Source organism: Helianthus annuus, chromosome 3 (assembly GCF_002127325.2).
Source record: "Helianthus annuus cultivar XRQ/B chromosome 3, HanXRQr2.0-SUNRISE, whole genome shotgun sequence".
Lineage (NCBI taxonomy): Eukaryota > Viridiplantae > Streptophyta > Magnoliopsida > Asterales > Asteraceae > Helianthus > Helianthus annuus.
Window position 1 is genome coordinate 27,382,671 of NC_035435.2, and position 21,596 is coordinate 27,404,266.

General features: G+C 42.6%; 1 protein-coding gene across 1 annotated transcript; it reads right to left on the bottom strand.

The window, feature by feature from the left end:
• Positions 1 to 382: 382 nt before the first annotated feature.
• LOC110931378 (proline-rich protein 36-like) lies at positions 383 to 1,272 on the bottom strand. Its single transcript, XM_022174774.1, has 2 exons — positions 747 to 1,272; positions 383 to 522 (listed from the first exon to the last, which is right to left on the bottom strand). The coding sequence occupies exons 1-2, from the start codon at positions 1,270 to 1,272 to the stop codon at positions 383 to 385; spliced, it is 666 nt and encodes a 221-aa protein (XP_022030466.1).
• Positions 1,273 to 21,596: the final 20,324 nt, after the last annotated feature.

Genomic DNA, 21,596 nt, shown 5'->3' on the forward strand with positions numbered 1-21,596 from the left:
ACACCAATCACATAACATCCCATGTTACAATCATATTAATCACACAACATCCCATGTTATAAATATATCAATCACACAACATCCCATGTTATAAAACATAAATAATCAATCAAAACAATCTCACATGATGAGAATACTGCGATTGCATTGCTATAAATCGAGACCACATGGTAAAGTGTACAAGTACATAATAGTGTCATACATCATCATCGACTAAGGGCTACATCACCCCAGTCCAAAAGAATATCAAATCAGTGTCAATACATCCCATATACATGATCAACGAAAGTCAGAATCAGAACGCAGTCTCCAAAAGTAGATGTGTAGTCAGAGCAATCGCCGTCTTCTCACCAATGTCCACCCATGATGTACTAAAGATGCCCTATACTGATGGCGGTGGAGGAGGGGGAAATGGGAATAGAACAATCATCTCAAATGGAGCCAGTCCTCCTCCATGGCTCTCTGGGAACGCAACCAGGACGCCATCTGATGCTCCAGTGCCAAAAGGCGTGCAGCTGAGTCCTGTGGTAAAGGTCGAGAGGGCTGCGAAGAAGTAGGATGGGTCTGACCCTGACACTGGCACGGCGGTGTCTGAGCTCTCTCGAGCTCCTGAATGCGCCGTGTGAGTGCCTCCTGCTGGACAACAAACGACATCAAAACGTCCTCAATAGAATACCCCATTTGGAAAGGATGGTAGGGGTTGGTCGGTGGCATAACAGGTGATGACGTCCAGAGAAATGGCTCACTGGCTGGATCGAAAGGTGGCGCAGAGAATGGAGGAACAGGGGGAATAGCAGTAGAAAACTGTGGTACCACTGGGATAGATACCGGCACATGTCCAAAGGGATGAGCCGAAGAACCCTCTCCAGGCCGAGCTGGAGGTGTGAACTGAGGGAACGAAAAAGAGGAATCAATGTGACGTGCATCGGTGGTATGTGGGGGAATAGGTGGGAGCTCATCATCAGCGTCAATCCACCCATTCTGGGTGTGCGCATACCTGGGATCAATGTGGGTCGCGAATAGTGCATGCTCGGGCTCCAGGGGAACAAGATCAGGTAGAGGAGCAACAACAGGGTCAACGGGTGCATCAGCGATGAAAGGGGCATCAACAGGGTCAGCAGCAACAACATGGTCACCCTCCAATAGTGGAGCATCAACCGGGTGATCATCAATGGGTAGGTCAGCAATCACAGGATCAACAACGGGCATACCAGCATGAATAGGGTCATGCTCAAACACAGGGTCAAGAGCGGCTACCGGCTCGGGGGCCATGGCAGCCTAGGGGTCATCGAACGCCATCTCAAAATCAAACGCAGGGTCAATGGGATCAACTGGGTCAACTGGGTCAACCGGGTCCTCCATAGGCTGATCCAGTGGTATAAACTCTATGTCTTGATCTGGGTCGAACCCAGGGGGAAAGACAGGATCGGAATCCTCCTCAATATCGTGATCGAAAGCAAAGCTCGGGCCAGGGGCAACAGAGGATGCCCTATCAGGATCTGAACCGTGAGAAAAGTGTTGCGCATCCTGAGTGTGCGATGGTGCGGAGGCCACAGACTCGAAAGAGTCTGGGACCGGTGAGTGAGCAGGTGACTCCTCAGCGGGAGCATCTATGAGCAACAAAAGATCACCAGCAGCTAGAAGGGCCTCGCCCTGAACATCATCCTCTAGGGCTCATCATCAAATAGATCGACGTCGTCGTCAGCGTCGGCGTCGAGGAGCATATCGTAAGCAGGATAAACGGCCAAAGGTATGGGAGCAGGGATCTCTACGAGCGGTAGGTCCCCAGCAAAAGGGCCATCAGCGGGCTCGTCGACAGCGTCAGGTAACGCAAAGGGCTGGAAGTCATCCTCATCTGTGCTGGTAACGTCTGATGTGTGGACCTCGTGCTCCGAAGACTCTAGGTCGTCTGATACAATGGGTCTAGGGCCTGTGGTGTCCGAATCACCAGTGCCTGACGAGTCCATGGTGTCTGTAACACAAACACAGATATGCACATATAATCAATCATACAATCAGATAAACACATTAGTCACAATCAAATAATCAAATAGTTCTCCTAGTCCCACTAGCCTCCCAGCCTCCCAGACTGATCTTCCTAGTCCCACTAGCCTCCCAGCCTCCCAGACTGCTCTTCCTAGTCCCACTAGCCAATTCTCTCAGCCTCTCAGACTGACTCCCTAGTCCCAATAGACAACTACCTCGGCCTCTCAGACCGAGCCTCGGCCTCCCAGTCCGAGCCTCAGCCTCCCAGACTGAGCCTATAAACAATAAATAAAATGTGCTCAACATTTGTTGTAAAAACGTTTTGGATCTGGACTTAAGTGGTATGCAGTGTAAAAATGTTTTCGTGAGAGCCCTAGTGATCATAGTCTAGACTCGAGAAGGAATCCTAGTTTGCTATGATCAGAGCTCTGATACCAAGCTGTCACACCCTGGCTTTGCGGGAGCGTGGTTAATTTTGGTGTGACTTCTTAATACCATAGCTTAATCATAACAAAGCTATATGAAATAAAAACCATGCAAGATCATCCATTAAATTAAGTTTTAAAAACCAAATACAACAACATTGTCTTAGGACGTTGACTCACGCAACAGAAACTACAACCTGATAACATATATCATTGTTCAGAAAACACAAACACCGACATGAAACAAACACAGTTTAAGGACTGTGACTCGTCCAGGAAAAAGTCACATCCCCTAAACCCGGATGACCTCGTAACTCCTATGCAGTGGGAAAACATAACATACCGCGCCAGATCTTTAATTTCCTGAAATACATGTAAGTTGGAAAAATCAACAATAATGTTGAGCGAGTTCATGTGTAAGTGAGTAATAAAACCTTTGTATGTATAAAATCCGGGTATGTAGCAAATAAGGAAAAAGAGATCACCAATGGTTTGCAAGGCCATTGATATGTGTGAAGTGCAAGTAGGAAGACTCAAACCTAGCGGATTTATGCGTTGGGCACAAAGTCACCCCGAGGTCCGTACTGTTGGGCCTGGGGCTGGGCTCGCTACACCCAGATATATCTACCGCTCCTGTCCCTCGGTCCTACCCTGAGGATTAATGGCCTCAAGTTTCCGCCTACCCACTCACATGATCCAAGTAGTAAACCTCCTTACGCTAACCATACCATGTATAAAGTACTCATAGATATAGTAACATGTATTTCACCCCCGCAGTTTAGAAAACTGAAAACAGTTAAGAGAATAGGGGGACATGAACTCACAGTGGTGCGTCTCTAATAAGAAGATCTCCTGATCAAACCGCTGAGCGACGACCTACACGTACTAACTCTATTAGACGGACGGCCGTGCTTTAAGGTTTAAGTTTTTAGGAAATAGTTAGACAACTATTTCGTAATTACACTTTGTAATTATTTGGTAGATATTTTCCTTCCCAAGGATGGGGGATTTAATACATGTGCGTTCGTAAAATTTGAAATATATTATTAAGTCTCACTTAAAATATATTTTATTTCTAACTCCAAAATATAAATATTTTTCCCAAAAATATTATATTTTAATACATATGATTTTCCCAAAATAATACCTTGACAAAATACGCGTTCATAAATATTTCTTAAAATGCGTAAGTTACGTTTTAAAGGTCGGGTGGTATTAACTATACCGTTGTAACTTAAATAATTATTGTGAAGGCGTTCGTATTATTTTGGAGTCGTTAACATTTGGTAATATTATTTTTACCCTAAAAATAATATTTGCATAGTTCACAAAATAATCATAAACATTTATACAAGTGACGCTATGAAAAATATATATATATCTATCACATATATATTTACCCCGTTTTATTTTGTGAAAATCCCACCTCCGATATTTTGTAAATAAAGTCGTGGCGAAGTTTACACTTTGAAAACAAGTCAAAAATACATTTATAACACTTGTGATGAAAATATTTCTAAGTGTTAGGTTTTTGGAAAAATTTCGCCAGAGTTTTCCCCTGTAACTGGAGGTGGCCACGCTTTCAAGCGTATCATTTTCTTTTATAATTCAAATCAACAATTTTCTCTTTCACCATAACAATTCCCAAACCATCAAACTAGTCAATATATATGTAAATCGCAAAAACTTCATGAACTTGTGGTTTGTCCAAAATATGTAGGAATTTTCATTACCTTCAGTGGATCTTTGTATAGATCAATTCGGTTTCTTGTGAATCTCATTTTTAAAGAAAATATATTTTCACATCTTCTTGTAAAATTTGACAAAAATAGTTCTTTGTCGAAACTTAGTGTTACACAAGTGTTTACACACTTGTGTGCTTACAAAAATCACTTTTGTTTAGTAAAGATCCGGTTTAGAAAATATGATTTCACTCGACACTTGGTTCTTTGAAAATACCACTTGTAGATCCGTAGATCTACTAGTTTTGAACACTATTTCATAAGTAAAATCGTTTTTACACAAGTTCATGATTCGTAAGTGGTAGTGTTCATCATTTAACCCCTTTTTACACTTGAACATACTCTATGTCATGATCCATGAAGATTACCATCCGGGTTAGATGATGATCCGAGCTACCACAACATAGATCGGCACTAAATAATCACCACAAGACAAGTCTTACATGATTTACACAACATCATAGCTTTTAACCAACATCTTTAACTTTTTAGTAGACTTTTACATATCATCTTGTAAGTTCATGAGTTTTAACCGTCACATTTCATTTTAACCACTTTAAAATAGATCGAGAGGGCGTTTGTAGCAACTTACTACTAGCTCGAGGCTAGGGAAGAAACTAGTCGAAGATTGGGTGGATAAAAGCAATGGGGTGAGGTCCTTCACGTTCCGAATACACCAAGCTTCCTCGTATGTGATCCTTGACACTTGAATGCACTTGAAATGAGAAGATGGAAATCGAAAGATGGATGGATGGTGGAGGGGGTGTTCGGCCGAGAGCTTAGGGAGAGGGAGAGAGAGTTGTGAGGTTGAGTTTTGTGATGAAAGTTATGTTGGGTCATGGCTACTACTTATAGACAAACTTCATGATCATTAACCATAGGATTTAGTGTCTTCTAGATATTAGGCATAGATGATTATTTTAATCAACAAGTACAAATGGGGAGGGTCACAATGTGACCGAATTCGGTTGGGGGGGGGGGGTTAATCCGGTTAGTTTCCAACCATTAGTTAAGTTATAGTTAAATTAAGTTAGAGGTTAACCCGGTTACTAGCGTGTTATGCATTATAGCGAGTGTTAGGGTATTCATGGACCCTAACTGGTTCAGAAAAATAAAAACAATGTAAATGGCAATATTTTTATGTTCCGGGTAAAGTCCGGTTGTCCGGTTGGATAGTGATCCGTTAAAGTGCTTAACAAAGCTATAAAGTGTCGTTAATACTATTTTTAGTGACACAACTTTATTCCCGACACTTTGGAAAGTGTCTAGTAATATTTTTCTCAAGTTCTGGCACTTTATTAGTTAGCCAAATGCTGAATTTTTAATTAAAGTGCTCAATTTTGTCCTTAGAGTACGTTTTAGGCACATCCGGTCACTGTAACTTATTCCTAGTGACACAGTTCTACAACCCTCATATCCCCACACTCTCTACTAGTGTAGCAACTATCTCTGGCTCATACAGGCCTTAGAGGCAGTACCTGCCTGGTGCTGGCTATAACAGCACGTTCAATAGGTTATCCGTTCATTGTGCTACTGTGCTTTTGGTGCATCAAGGTTGTCACTAAGGTGCTGTAAGCAAAACATGGAGTGACAGCAAGTAAGAGTATGATGCAAGTAAGTGTACGTATCAGAATTCAAGTAGCAGTTTATCCACAATTTCAAGCAAGCACAGTAATTAAGCACTAATTAATTATTAATTAAGTCATATGGATACCTGGTTTAGTGAGGGTTGTCACAGATATAACTTGTTAAAGTAAGTGGTTTTACTGATTGCTTCAGACCCTAACATCAGAATTATAAATGATCTCTTTTATAATCTTTAAAATGACCAAAATACCCCTTCGGGGCTTATATTGGGATTAAACTCGTTTTGGGCATAATGGAAGGTATCCTACTGATATCACAACATATTTAGGGCATATTAACTTAGGAAACCTGTAAATGACTCCCATGGTTACCCGTTACGCTTTCTGCGCGCTCGGTTGGGTTTATGTAACTAGTTTACATAAATTAGCCGAAACGGGTCAAACCTTATCGTTCTTATCTCAAAATCCAGAAGGTGTTTAGTTCACCCATATTATACAAGTCTTTAAACTTGTCGGGACTAAAACACATTCTATTCCGGTCTTCGCCTAATCGTGCGTTCGAACCGTATCTTTCGTTAAAACTAACCGGTCTAAGCTTAGGCTTAATTAAAGACCCGTTAGGATTCTAATAGGTTATTATAAACCTTCGTTCCAGAATATGAGACCCGGTAAAAGCTGCACGCACTTTCTATTTGTGATTGATACTTGCAAAGGTAAATACTTTTAACTTAATTTCCCTTATACGGGCTTGGGGTACGGTATATAAAATACCGTTTGGTCCAGCGTTGAATCTTTGATCGAATAGAGATTAAATCATTGATATGCTTTGTTTTGAAATGTTTTGTTTGCTTAATGCCTTTGGGGGGTTAATGACCATGTCCCAGATATCCTTGGCATCATCTTACGAGATGGCCACGACCTGAGCACGGGGTGTAGGCGTACACCCGTCAGCGCATAAATGAATAAATAATGTGGTGTATCTATTGATCTTTAACCCGAACTACGGATTGGGCTACTGAACGCATAAGAAACATGTAATTCGTTTACAAGTATTATATTCAAATAATTATCCCAAGTTATAAAAGTTTGTGCCGCGTGCATTCAAGTCAATTTTATTAAACTTTTCAAAATGAGTCGGTTGAATGTATTTACCAGTGTAAACTGACGTATTTTCCCAAAAAGGTTAAGTGCAGGTACTACGCGAACTAGGCTGGCTTTCTCCTAGCGTCCTCAATAAGTCTTGCAAGCTTGGATGTCAAACTGTTGAACATGTTTCCTATTTATTTTGGATCCCCTGTGGATTATTTTCAACGGTTTGTGATACTTGATATTACAATTATATTCGGTTGGAATATATCTATCTTTTGCTTCCGCTGTGCATTTAAATATTGTGTTGTTTGACTGTAATGTTACCAACTACGTCACGATAATCCCCCACCGGGCCCACCGGTGAAACGTGTAAATATCGGGGTGTGACACAGCCTTAACTCTCGCATAAGTCAGGCAACTTCCAACATAGAGGGAGATATCCCGTTTCATACCCGGCCACCAGTACTTGTAACGAAGATCCTGGTACATTTTATCGGCACCGGGATGAATAGAGTATCGGGATTTGTGGGCTTCGTTCATTATAATCTTTCGCAACTCGGTCCGCTTAGGGATCCAAATTCGGTCCAGATAATAGAAAATCCCATCTGCTTTGCTTACAAGCTGAGCTCCATCGTGGTAGATTCTCTCCTTCTTCAAAGTACGTTCGTTGAAACAAGCATGCTGGGCTTCGCGGATGAGAGCTTCGAGATTGCGCTGGGCTTGGGTATTGCGAATACTGAGCAAATAACTCCGCCTGCTGAGTGCGTCGGCTACAACATTTGCCTTGCCCGGGTGATAACGAGTCTCACAGTCGTAATTGTTAAGAAGTTCTACCCATCGGCGTTGACGCATGTTGAGTTCCTTCTGATTAAAGATGTGTTGTAAACTCCTGTGATCGGTGAAGATCATACACTTGGTACCATACAGGTAGTGTCGCCAAATCTTCAATGCAAAAACAATTGCGCCTAGCTCGAGATCATGGGTTGTATAGTTCTTCTCGTGGATTTTGAGCTGACGAGATGCGTAAGCTATAACCTTGTCTCGTTGCATGAGAACACAGCCGAGACCAAGGTTGGAAGCATCACAGTAGACAATGAAATCGTTGTTTCCGTCTAGCAACGTGAGAACAGGAGCATTGCAGAGCTTGCGCTTAAGGGTTTGAAAAGCAGACTCTTGTTCAGTTCCCCAAACAAAAGACCTGTCTTTATGGGTAAGAGCGGTAAGCGGCACAGCGATCTTAGAGAATCCTTCGATAAATCGTCGATAATAACCCGCTAGTCCAAGAAATGATCGGACTTCAGACGGGTTCTTAAGCGTAATCCAGCTTTTAACTGCTTCAATCTTTGCGGGATCGACATGAATACCCTGACTATTCATGATGTGACCCAGAAACTGAACCTCCTCCAACCAGAATTCGCACTTGGAGAACTTGGCGTAGAGTTGGTTCCCCTAGAGTAAACGTAGATGTTGCGCGTGTTCGGCTTTCGACTTGGAATAAATCAAGACATCGTCGATGAACACGATGACGAAACGGTCAAGGTAAGGCTTACACACGCGATTCATCAGATCCATAAAGACCGCGGGTGCGTTGGTTAGACCAAAAGGCATAACAACGAACTCATAGTGGCCGTATCGAGTGCGAAAGGCTGTTTTGGGTATATCTTCCTCTTGTATGCACAACTGATGATAGCCTAAACGTAGATCGATCTTCGAGAAACACTTGGCACCTTGCAGCTGATCAAATAAGTCATCGATTCGAGGCAAAGGGTAACGGTTCTTGATAGTCAGCTTATTCAATTCCCGATAGTCGATGCACATCCTGAACGACCCGTCCTTCTTTTTGATGAAAAGGACTGGTGCGCCCCAAGGAGAGGTGCTCGGGCGAATAAAGCCTTTTTCGAGTAACTCCTGGAGTTGGTTTGAGAGTTCCCTCATTTCGGATGGCGCGAGTCGATAAGGGGCCTTGGCAACAGGGATAGCTCCAGGAATAAGGTCAATACGAAAGTCGATATCACGACTTGGCAGTAGTCCAGGAAGATCATTAGGGAATACCTGGGGAAATTCACGGACCACTGGGACGTCTTTGACTTCAACCTTCTTTTTCTTTTCCTTCTCCGCTGCTACAATGTTGGCCAAGAAAGCGCTGTATTCCTTACGGAGATACTTGCTAGCTTGGACGCATGACATGAGTTTGAGACCTTTCGAAGCTGATTCACCGTACACACATAGTAGATCACCATTCGCGAGCGAGAATCGAATCATCTTTTCGAAACACACAACTTCAGCATGGTTTCCGCGAAGAAAGTCCATGCCTACTATGACGTCAAAACTTCCGAGATGCATCGGAATAAGGTCGATTGGGAAGATGTGATTGTTGAGCTCGAGGGTACAATCACGAAGAACAGAGTTAACAGCGACGGTTCTTCCAGTAGCAACTTCGACTTCGAATGACGAGGGGAGATAAGAACGCTTACGACTAAGGAGCTTCTCGAATTCAAACGACACAAAGCAGTTATCGGCTCCAGTATCAAACAAACATGATGCATAAATACCATTCACAAGGAACGTACCATTAACCACGTTGTTGTCAGCCTGGGCTTGACGGGCATTGATGTTAAAAGTTCTGGCACGGGCTGCTTGTTGTTGCTGCTGGGGCTGCTGCTGTTGCTGTTGGGGTTCTTGTTTCACAACCCTGTTCGGGCACATGTTTGCAAAGTGGTTAGGATCACCACATACAAAGCAGACTCGAGCATTGACCGCGGGTGCTTGAGCTGCAGGTTGGCCTTGAGGGGCTGGAAGTAGAGCTTGATGAGCGGCGGCTTGAACTGGGGCTTGACGGGGACCATAGCGGTAATTCGCAGTGAAATGCCCGTAGAGGTTGTAGTGGGCGCAGAAACGACAGGCGATTCCCACCGGATGATGATATGAGCATGTCGGGCAGAGCGGGTGGGGACCTGTGTAGGCGCGCTTAGCTGGCGGCGCATTGATCACTGGAGCTTGTCGATGGTGCGACTGCTGCTAAGCCTGTACGGCTTACAGAGGAGCAGCAGTCGTTGCCACAGCACAGTTCTTGTTGCTGGAGCTGTTATTGTTGTGCTTCTTCTTTCTTCTTGATGACTTGGAGGGTTGAGCAGTGGTGGTGTCGACGGTTGATGTGGCGATAGCTTGGTGCAGAGACTTGGTATGCTTATCCCAAAAACCTGACTTTACCCGCTTGTCATTGATCTCAGCGGCAAGCAGGTAGGTTTCTTCAATGGATGATGGCTTGGCAGCATGAACGAAATCGGCAACACGATCGGGTAGAGCTCGAATATACTTCTTGATGGCCATGTCTGACGTCTTGACTTGATCGGGACAAATGATGCTAAGCTGCTTGAAGCGTGCAGTCAAGGCAGCGTTATCTCCATCCTTCTGCTTAATGTTCCAAAACTCGTCCTCCAGCTTTTGGCGTTCATGGGGAGGGCAGAATTCGTCCATCATGATGGCTTTCAGCTCCTTCCATGTCAGCTCATAAGCTGCATCATTCACGCGCTTGTTTCGTTCGGCCGTCCACCAGTTTAGAGCTCGGGACTGGAAGACGCCTGTAGCATTGAGGTGCGGAGATTTTCTGGACAGCCGCTTTGGCGTAGAGTGACTTCGATAGAATCGAACCATTGAAACATAGTTATTGGGCCATCTTCTCCGGTGAATTCCTTTGGTCCGCATGCCTTGAACTGTTTAAAGCTGAAACCAGTCTTGGTGGTATCTTTAGGAGCATCGATTCGCGATTCCACAGACGATTTGCTGGCGTTTTCAAAGACATCGCTCACAGCTTTTGCCACACTCTTGGCAATGATAGTGGCGAGATGCCTGTCTCTCTTCTCTTGGCGAGTAAGTGGGGTTCGGTGTCCAGATGACGACATGGTCTGCAACAGACATCGCCGTATGTCTCAGACACAACAAATCAAATCTCACCTCACACGTCTACTATTTACTAAAGCTTAGAAACACGTCGAAACATGCATCACATAAACACGTAGGCACATAACCACAGATTCACGTAATCACAGAAGCACATAGGCACGTAGAGCACAGAGACACATAAACACAGAAGCACATAAGCACATAGGCATTTAATCACAGATGTAGTTAATATCACATAATCCTCCTACCCGCACACAGTAGCACATACTGCATCCTGACTGCATCTAAGTTTTACGAGTTATTCAAATATATCGGTCGTGTATAGTATGTCGAATAGTATAGTATGATCGTACAGCGTGTCTAGTTGTATAGCATAATCGTATAACACGTCGAGTATAGTATAGTATATCATAGTATTGTCTAGAATTTTAGCGACTTGTTAGCATTTTGAGATAGGATAGCAATGCGAGTCGTGTGTGTCGATCGAAATGAGAGCAAAAATCGAGCGAACATCAAAATTAAGCACATAAACAGGTAAGTACACTTACAACACTTAGAATCGACGAATGATCAGAGTAGGCAGTTGCGGGCTCAGAATCGAAACACACAAAATCGAGGAAATGGATTATCTGCGGCTACTAGACATTGACTACCCAAAGCGATTCGACTATTCACAATAGACTTGTCGTCACTTTTCGACTTTTGGGATCGCGTTTCTGCCTCAATTCTTGGGCATTCAACACGTATTCCCTAGGTCATACTCGTGAGTTCAGGTCGTTGGAGTCCGTCGAGGCTTTGGTGAGATGAGTAAAAGTTGGAATAAGTTGCCAAGGTTTGGGTTTCACCCCTAGCTTAGCAATTTCTTCCTTGTTTTAGTATAATTTGAGGAGATTATTCATCAAAATATGGATTTCACTCCTGATTTGGTATAATTCTCCTCGTTCGTTATCGAAAATAATGAGGAAATTATTGATAAATTGATAAAATCAGCATTGATCAAACAATTTAGTCGAGAGTTTGCGACTTTCACACCTAATCTCGACTAAATCGCTTGAATTTACTTGAAAATTCGAGTGCAGTGATAGCAAAGAATATCAGAATCTAGCACATAAGCTTGGTCTGTTGGTTCCTAACTATAGTCTAGGTCTCTAAGACAGCGACCCGGACTAGGTCGTGTCTAGCCTAATTCCCTATAGTTATGGCTCTGATACCAATCTGTCACACCCCAACCGATGGCGGAATCATCAGGGCATGGCACTGAGCGAAACAGATTGTCCAGAAGTTTCCATAACAATTATCATCACTATTCAGATTAAATAACACGTCCCATACCGTGTCCCAAATAACAAACAAATTATTACAGATAACCATTAGTCAAATATTCTGTTCCGACAACTCAGATTTAAGTAAGACAATTAAATATTGTTCAAATGCTCCTAAAGACCCAGCCTGATAAGATCTACAGACAACTATGCACTAGTTGCTTTTTCCTTACCGACAACTATTTGTTGGGGGCCTCTAGAGCTTTATTCTAGCCTCGCTTTCCTAGCAAGCAAACATCTTAAACACCTGTCACATATGTTAAAATAAAGTCAATACATATAATGTAAAGGTGAGCACACAAGTTTGATAATAGCATATAGAGTTCGAATAGTTTACGCATAACCAGCACGTACACAGAGGAAAACGAAGCATGTTAATTATCGACATGGACCTATCGATACCAATGACTGCGGGTTGACTGTCCGAGACAGTTCGCAATACATGATTACCACCGTAATCCATGCTAGTAATTGTCCTTAACAACCCCCGTGTGAACGGGTGCTGAGTCCAAACTATAGTACTACGTCGTTAAGGCAGGTAGACAGCATTCCACGTGTAAACACAATCAACAAGAATTCATTTAGTCACGTAATACATGCATATTGGTTAGCGTTCAAATAGTTTGAGTAGTGTGATCGATTGTGTCTTGATATAAGTAACGTATGTAACACCCAAAAGTGCTCAAAGCAAAAAGGGTTCGAGTATACTCACAGCAATTGATTGATGGATTGAAGGGAGCGCTTTGAGAGTAGGGTTAGCCTGAACAGTTCGATAGCATAACGGTGAATACACGTAAAAAGGGAACAAGTGCAAGTGGGTCGAACAGCCTGGTCGATCGAACAGCAGGTTCGATCGGACGGGTTGTTCATTTGGTTAGACAATCCGTTCGGACAGTCTGTTCGATCGGCCGGTAGGCTCGATCGGCTGGACTGTTCGAGTGGATTGTTTCTTCCTTTGAGTAGGATGTGTTTGTGTATGATGGTTTGAACTTTTGAAGTTTTCGTTATAGTATTTGAGAACACTGAAGTGTTCTTACCTTTCAGGTCGATCGATCGAACGGTCTGTTCGATCGGCCGGCTTAACCGATCGGTTAGGAACTTCAGTAGTAGTCCTCAGCAGGATGTCACTCGATCGAACAGCATACTCGATCGAACAGCATGCTTGATCGGGTGGTATTCCAATACGTCGAACGAATTGAAAATCGATTAAGTGTTGAAGCATAGTATCTCATGATCCGAGGAGTAATGTTGACAAACGGCTGTTCGATCCAACAGTACCTCGTTCAATACCATACTTCATGAGATTGTTAAGTGTGGGGCCATATGCTAGCCGATCGGCTGGCATGTCCGATCGGTTGGGCTGTTCATTCGAAAAGCCTAACCGTTCGGCCAGCATCCTGACCTAGTCGGCCTGTTCGTCTAACACTTGGTTGTTCTGATTATTTGACGTTATATTAAGGTAGTTTGACAACAAGCTGAACTATGGAACCCTCGTTCTTACTTGTTTCTCCTGCTCAGACAGGAATCACCCAAGTCCGGCCGGTGAATGGTTCGGAGCTGTGGTTTAATGTTTAACTCGAAGTCGGTGAACCTCGTAGATAGAACCCGGGTCTTGAATCACACAACCTTTGGAATGATTAGTGAGTTGGCTCAAGCTCCGTTTCTACCGGTTTGAAGGCATTGAGTGTAAAAGAGTTGAAAGAAAGTTGGAATTCCTTCTTTCAATCCTTCACATCATGTAAATGTTTAGATCTTTGATAGATCTTAGCTTGTTTATGTGGAAATCGGTTAGATTCGAGCTATTCATGGTGGATTGAAGCCAAAACATGATGTTCTTGAAGAACACCATGATGACATCATCCAAGAATGCTTAGATCTTGGTGATTTCACGGTTAGAAATCAAGATTTGAAAGATAGAAAGGTGTAGGAGCATGTTTTGATCAAGAACGTACAAGATTTAGGATGAAAACTTACCAAAATCGGAAGAAATCTAAGAAAAGGTGAGGAGCACGAGCTGATCGGTCAGAGAGTTTCCAAAAGTGGAAAGAATGACAATGACAGCCCTATTTATAGGCTCCAAAAGAGGAAAGGGCTGGCCGATCAGCCAGGCATCCTGATCGGACAGCCTGCTCGATCGAACAGTCTGTCCGATCGGCAGGGCTGTTCGATCGGCTGGCAGCCTGATCGATCAACAGCCTGGTTCGAGTGTTCGGCGCGACGATTTTCGATATTTCGATTTTGATTGAAGATGATACGAATACGATAGAGTTTCCTATTCAAATTACTTTCCGTCCCAACTACTATATCTAACATACAATCATCTATATTTCACCCTATCCTTACGTTACCATTCGTCGTAATTCGATTTCGATTGCATTTGATCTAAGTTTCGATTCGAGTCTCGATTGATTCGATTGAATACCACACAAAACATATAGTACGCACGCACAGGTAACACATAAGGCACACACACAAGTAATATAACACCAAATTCACATAGTTCGAGATTCGAGTTCGATTGATGATTTGATTAGCTTGATTACTGATTGATTAACTTTATCGCATTGTTACTTCCTACTATTCACAGTCGTAAGTCGGTTCGCGTCGATCAAACATTCGATTACTTTCTTGATTACAACACTTACTCCACATAATACAATAAAACATAAAATAGACTAATTATAGTCAAAGAAAGTCAAAGTTGACTTGGACTTTGACTTTGACTTTGACATTCGAAAACACGGGGTGTTACATTTTCAATTCCTGACACTAAGGGAAATATTCTGGATAATAAAACGTAAATTCTGCATGATATTCATGTGTTAAAAGCTGATTTATTACTGATTTGTGTAAAATTCTGCACCTAAAGTGCGTTTCGGGTGCTTTTTAGTGCGTATTTTAGTCTCCGGACAGTCTATATGTTAACCCTTGTGTGTACTCTTGGGTTTTAATGTATTCTTGTCATTGGACCTACATCTAGGCTCCAATTCTATTGTCTAACTGCTTTCTGCAGAATTGTTGACACAATGTGTCTTACCGGTGAGTTTACTAGTATTTCTGACACAACGCTTGTTTATGGATGCTTAAAGTAATTCTTGTAGTATTAAAACGTGCATGAATTCACAAGTATAGTATGTAATGTGACAATGTTGACATTTAAGCACATAATTGCAGTCATCAAGTAATAATTAAAGTGTACAGAAATTACCGGTTTGGTGCCAGTTGTCACAGTCTCCCCCAGTTAATAGAATTTCGTCCCGAAATTCAGGCCGAACTAATTCTGGCAGGAGTCTTCTTGAACAGGTGGGGATACTTTTCTTTGAACTGGTCTTCACGTTCCAACGTGTACTCGGGTCCGTGTTTAGAGTTCCAACATACTTTGACAAGTTTGACACTGCTCCTTCTGGTCTTGTTGACTTTCCAGTCGGTAACCTCAACGGGTTGTTCTGTAAATCGGAGGGTGTCGTCAATATGCACTTCGTCCGCAGGGATGATCACGTTTTCTTGTGTTGGACTCTTCTTGAGGTTGGATACATGGAACGTATCATGTACTCCATTAAATTCTTACGGTAATTCCAACTTATACGCCACGGTACCAATTCTTTCTAAGATCTTGAATGGTCCGATGTATCGGGGATTCAGCTTCCCACGTTTTCCGAATCGCACTACGCCCTTCCAGGGTGAGACTTTTAGCAAAACTTTGTCTCCCACCTCGAATTCTAATGGTTTTCGTCTTCGATCAGCGTAGCTCTTTTGTCAATCTCGAGCCGCCTTAATGCGTTCTCTGATCTGCGTAATCTTGTCGGTTGTCTCTTGTAACAATTCAGGACCAACCATGCGTTTGTCTCCGGCGTCTGCCCAGCATAAAGGCGAGCGGCACTTACGGCCATACAGAGCTTCGAATGGTGCGGCTTTTATGCTTGTATGATAACTGTTATTGTAGGAAAACTCAACCAAAGGTAGGTGAGTATCCCAGCTGCCGCCTAGGTCCATAACGCATGCGCGAAGCATATCTTCTAATGTTTGTATAGTCCGTTCGCTCTGGCCGTCTGTTTGTGGATGGAATGTCGTGCTCAGATCTAACTGAGATCCAAAAGCTTCCTGAAATGATTACCAGATTCTTGAGACAAAGCGTCCATCTCTGTCTGAAATGATTGAGATAGGCACTCCATGGCGTGCCACAATTTCTTTTAAGTATATCTCAGGAAGCTTTCTAGTGCTATCCTTCTCTCGGATTGGTAGGAAATGCGCAGACTTCGTTAGCCGATCGACTATCACCCATATCATACCGTGCCCTCTAGGGGTCCTGGGTAATTTCGTTATGAAGTCCATCGAGATTTGCTCCCACTTCCACATGGGAATCTCTGGTTGTTGTAGTAGGCCAGACGGTTTCTGATATTCAGCCTTAACCTTAGCACAGGTTAGGCACTTTCCAACGTAGACAACAACATCGCTTTTAAGTCTCGGCCACCAATAGTATTCTTTTAAGTCTTGATACATCTTGTCCGATCCTGGATGCATCGAGTATCTCGATTTATGCGCTTCATCAAGGGTGATTTCTCGTAGGCCACCATAGAGCGGAACCCATATACGTTTCTTAAAGTATAAGGCTCCCTCTTCATTTGGCATCATATATTTCAATGCACCCCGGAAGTATTCAGCTTTACGGTTTTCCATTTTAAGGGCTTCTTGTTGGGCGTCACGAATACGTGCTGTAAGGTTCGTTCGAATCGTCATTTCCAATGCTCGAACACTTAGGGTCTTAACCCTTTCTTTTCGAATTAATGCGTCCGCTACAACGTTTGCCTTTCCAGGATGGTACTTAATCTCACAGTCGTAATCGTTTAGCAACTCGACCCATCGCCGCTGGCGCATGTTCAATTCCTTTTGATCAAGTATGTGTTGCAGGCTTTTGTGATCTGTGAAGATTGTACATCGAGTACCATATAAATAATGTCGCCAGATCTTCAAGGCGAATACCACCGCGCCGAGTTCCAAGTCGTGCGTGGTATAGTTTCTTTCATGTACCTTCAGTTGTCTTGAAGCGTAAGCGATGACTTTCTTGCGTTGCCTGAGCACGCAACCCAAACCTTGTCGTGAAGCGTCGCAGTATACCACGAAATCTTCTGTGCCTTCGGGTAATGATAGTATTGGTGCATTGCATAGCTTGTTTTTTAGTAGTTGGAAGGCTTCTTCTTGTTTAACACCCCAGTCATACTTCTTGTCTTTCTATGTAAGGGTAGTCAGCGGTTGAGCTATCTTTGAGAAATTCTCAATAAACCGTCGATAATAGCCCGCTAAGCCCAAAAATTGACGAACTTCAGTTGGGGTTTTGGGGGCTTCCCAATTCTTTATTGCTTCAATCTTGGATGGGTCTATGTGAATGCCCTTCTCATTCACAACGTGACCAAGAAATTGAACTTCGTGAATCTAGAATTCACACTTTGAATTTTGCATAGAGTTTCTCTTTCTTCAGTAGTTCCAGTATGGTTCTGAGGTATTGCTCGTGCTCTTCTTTCGTCCGTGAGTAGATCAGGATATCATCAATAAATACAATCACGAATTTATCGAGATATGGTTTGCATACGCGGTTCATCAGATCCATAAATACCGCTGGCGCGTTCGTCAGTCCGAATGGCATCACAAGAAACTCGTAATGCCATAGCATGTTCTGAATGCAGTCTTTGGTATGCTTTCCTCTTGTATCCTTAACTGATGGTATCCAGATCGAAGGTCGATCTTGGAATACTAGTTTGATCCTTGCAACTGATCAAATAAGTCATCAATCGTCGGTAGTGGGTACCGATTCTTGATAGTGAGCTTGTTCAGTTCCCTGTAATCGATACACATCCGCAGTGTTCCATCCTTCTTCTTTACGAACAATACTGGAGATCCCCATGGCGAGAAGCTTGGCCTTATGAATCCTTTATCCAACAACTCCTGGAGTTGTTGAGATAATTCTTGCATTTCGGATGGTGCAAGGCGATAGGGCGCCTTGGATACAGGAGCGGCTCCTGGAACCAAGTCTATACGGAATTCGACTTGTCGTTGCGGAGGTAGTCCTGGCAGATCTTCGGGAAAAACATCGGGGAATTCCTTCACTACAGGAATGTCTTCGAGTTTTGGCTCCTCAGCCTTCTTATCTATAACGTGAGCTAGGAAAGCAATACATCCTTTCCTTAAGCACTTCTGTGCCTTCATGCAACTGATGATTCGCAGGGGCGCGTCCCGCTTTTCTCCATGTACGATGAGAGCTTCATCATTCGCTAAAGGGATGCGAATGATTTTCTCATGACAAATAACTTCTGCTTTATTCTTGGACAACCAGTCCATTCCGACTACTACATCGAAGCTACCCAATTGAATAGGTAAGAGGTCGATGCTAAATCTTCGTTCACCAAGTTCTAGTGTGCAGCCTCTAACAACTTCGCCCGATTCAACAAGTTTTCCATTGGCTAGTTCTATGGAGTAAGGAATATCCAATCTACTAGACTCTATCCCAAGCATACGTTTAAATTCCACCGACATGAAACTATAATCAGCACCAGTGTCAAATAATATGGATGCAAAGTGATTGTTAAGGAGAAACGTACCGGTGACCACGTTAGGGTCCTCGCGTGCGTCCCTTGCTCCAATCACAAATGCTCGAGCCTGAGCATTGTTTCTCTTTGGGCAGTCTTTCATGAAATGTTCATTGCTTCCACAACTGAAGCATCCTTGGTTTTGCCCAGCTTCATTCCCAATCCGGTTACCATTGCCATTTCCGTTTCTGATGTGCGTAAAGTGCAACATATAAATTACATCAAATGAGGCATAAAACTAACCCTTTTTTAGTACTAATGTTGGAAAAAGAGTGTTTTTGTCTTCCTTTTGTATTTTCAGGATTAAATGAGCTCAAATTCACAAAAGAAGCAAAAAGACAGCTAAATCTAACATAGATACAAGAAAAGGAACATAAGTGGATTGCCCGACCCCTCAACAGCATCCTCCCAAGCAAAACCATTAATTTCTGTGAATTGATTTCTATACAAAGAAATTGTAACCTTTTGTTTGTGTGACCCATCATGCGACTCGGCCCATTTAATGTGTAATGGATACTGGGAATTTATTGTTTGCTTAATTGGCCTTTTAGCTTATACATACATAAATCAAGATTTGCAACAAACATCTCAACTACCTGACATAACTCGATCACTAATTTGCAATACACACACAATTTTCCAATGACCAATCGGTTTCAACATTGGGGTTCACGAGCCTAATCATTATCTACAACAAATCAGATAACATGATCATGCAACACAAATTTGTAAACTTATCCTTGTTATCAGTTATCATCTAGTCATATATAATCAATAAAAGCTATGGACCTTCACATGCATATGTCAGACATGCTATGAATTCAATTTCCAAATGAATCTAAATCAATTAATAGGCTAAAGTGATTGGACCAAATATTTGCAACAACTCCTTTAATTGGACCACTTCTGATTTTTCACATGCATATCATTGCAAAATTGCACTCATATAAACAATCATATGCCTCCCTGACAATTCACATGCAAACTTCAAACATAATGGCAGACAACATGAAGTGATTATAATTAATTTGGCTGCCCTTTCAATGCATATCACATGTGCTAAGGTTACAAGATATTGGGTTCACAAAACAAAGCAAATAATGATCTAATATTACTAACCGAATCATGACAGAACATTTAGTATGATATTAGCATGCAGTAATCTTGTGTAAACCATATGATATCTAACATGTATCGATCACACATTCACAAATCTAGCATAAAAACATCACTATGTCTAACATGGTATCATGAGGAAACATACCGATCAAGAGTTATTGATGAAGAACAGATTGCGAGCGAAGGGGGGGGGTTACGTCCACTGTCGTCGAACAATCAAGAAGGAGGGAGCAATGCCTTAGGGTTTTGTTTTGAGTTATTCGTTAAGCAAGGATCTAATTACGTATAATAAATAGTGAAGGTCTAGGGCGGTCACAATAGGCTAGCCGAAGAGGGCTTAAGCCCATATACTTGGGCTGACAATATGCGGTTGATATATATGATAATCTAAATCGTAATTTATGATGGTATATCATTGGGTAATTATGATGCTGAAAGTTGGGTAACCATGGTGGGCCGACCACCTGTCACTCGGATTTAAGTAAATGAATTGAATTGTTAAGATATAATGACGGGTTCAAGAAGTGGTTTATTAATTTGAGCCACGAACACACACCCTCACGCATATTAAATTAAAATATAGATATAGGCCCACTTAATCCCGTTTGGGTTTCGCTAAGCCCATGCATGATCCACTTAGACTTATTTATGTGTTTAGAGATAAGCGGGCCAAAACATAAGTGTAAGCTAAAAACATAACTATTACACGTTACGATTAAGTTTAACATAATTGTAACGGCACAAATTAATGTTACTGACCTCGAAAGTTCGGGTTGCCACATTATCCCCAACTTAAAAGAAATTTCGTCCCGAAATTTAGCACGTAGTCACTGAGGAAGCTAGTTAGTTTGTGTGGTTTCCTGGGGTGTCACATCATCCCCCTGTTGGTTTGGAATTTCGTCCCGAAATTCCGAAGTAGCTTCAGTACTGGACTCACCTTTCTTGAACAACTGGGGGTACTTGCGTTTCATTATATCAGTTTCCAATCAAGAAACAGTGAATTAGTGAGGTTCATATGGAGAATCGAGCGAAAACAGGGGTCCAACAATAATCGAAAAAATTCAACCAAGTAATCTGTTGTCTAGAAGCAATTCTAGTAGTGATGTATGACGGAACGACACAAAAAAGGGAAGTTTGTTGCAACACGGTCGCGGAAGTACGTCACTTGTCCAAAACAAAATTTGGTTGGTAGGGTCTCGAGTTGCCAAACGACGAATGCGTGTGATTGTGACTGCTTCGTTTCTGGTGACGACGACCGGTGGAGATGGTAAGGTTCGTCAACAGGGATGCGTGGGCATAGTTCTCATAAACCCGAGTTCGTTTGGGCCGGTTCTGGCCTACGTGCATGTCGATGTGCAAACCGAATACAGGGAGGGTCAGATCTGAATTCTAGTTGTAACGGCGACGTCATGTCGAGACAATCGTAAGGATAAATATAACGAATAAAACAGTTGTCGTGGTGGGGTGAGGAGAAAACAGGAAAGAATTTGATCATCACACGTCAAGTTTCAAGTAAACAGTTGGGTGTCATAAAGAGCACATTCGGGCTAGCAGATAACATGCTACTACTCTAACTGGGCATACCATGTGCAACACACAATGTAAACGTAAACTAGCAAGTAGGTAATACATACATAAATCATACCACCTAGAGTGTTGAGTCTTGCACGTGGAGCGAAGCGTCGTTGTGGATCGTTAAGCACTGTACTGGTTATAGTCTGGTTTTAATAAAAACGTTTTTCCCTTATTAAAACCAAGTTCTCTATAACCAATGGCTCTGATACCAATCTGTCACACCCCCAAAATCCACACGCGGAGTATCACCGCTTGGAGGCGTGACATG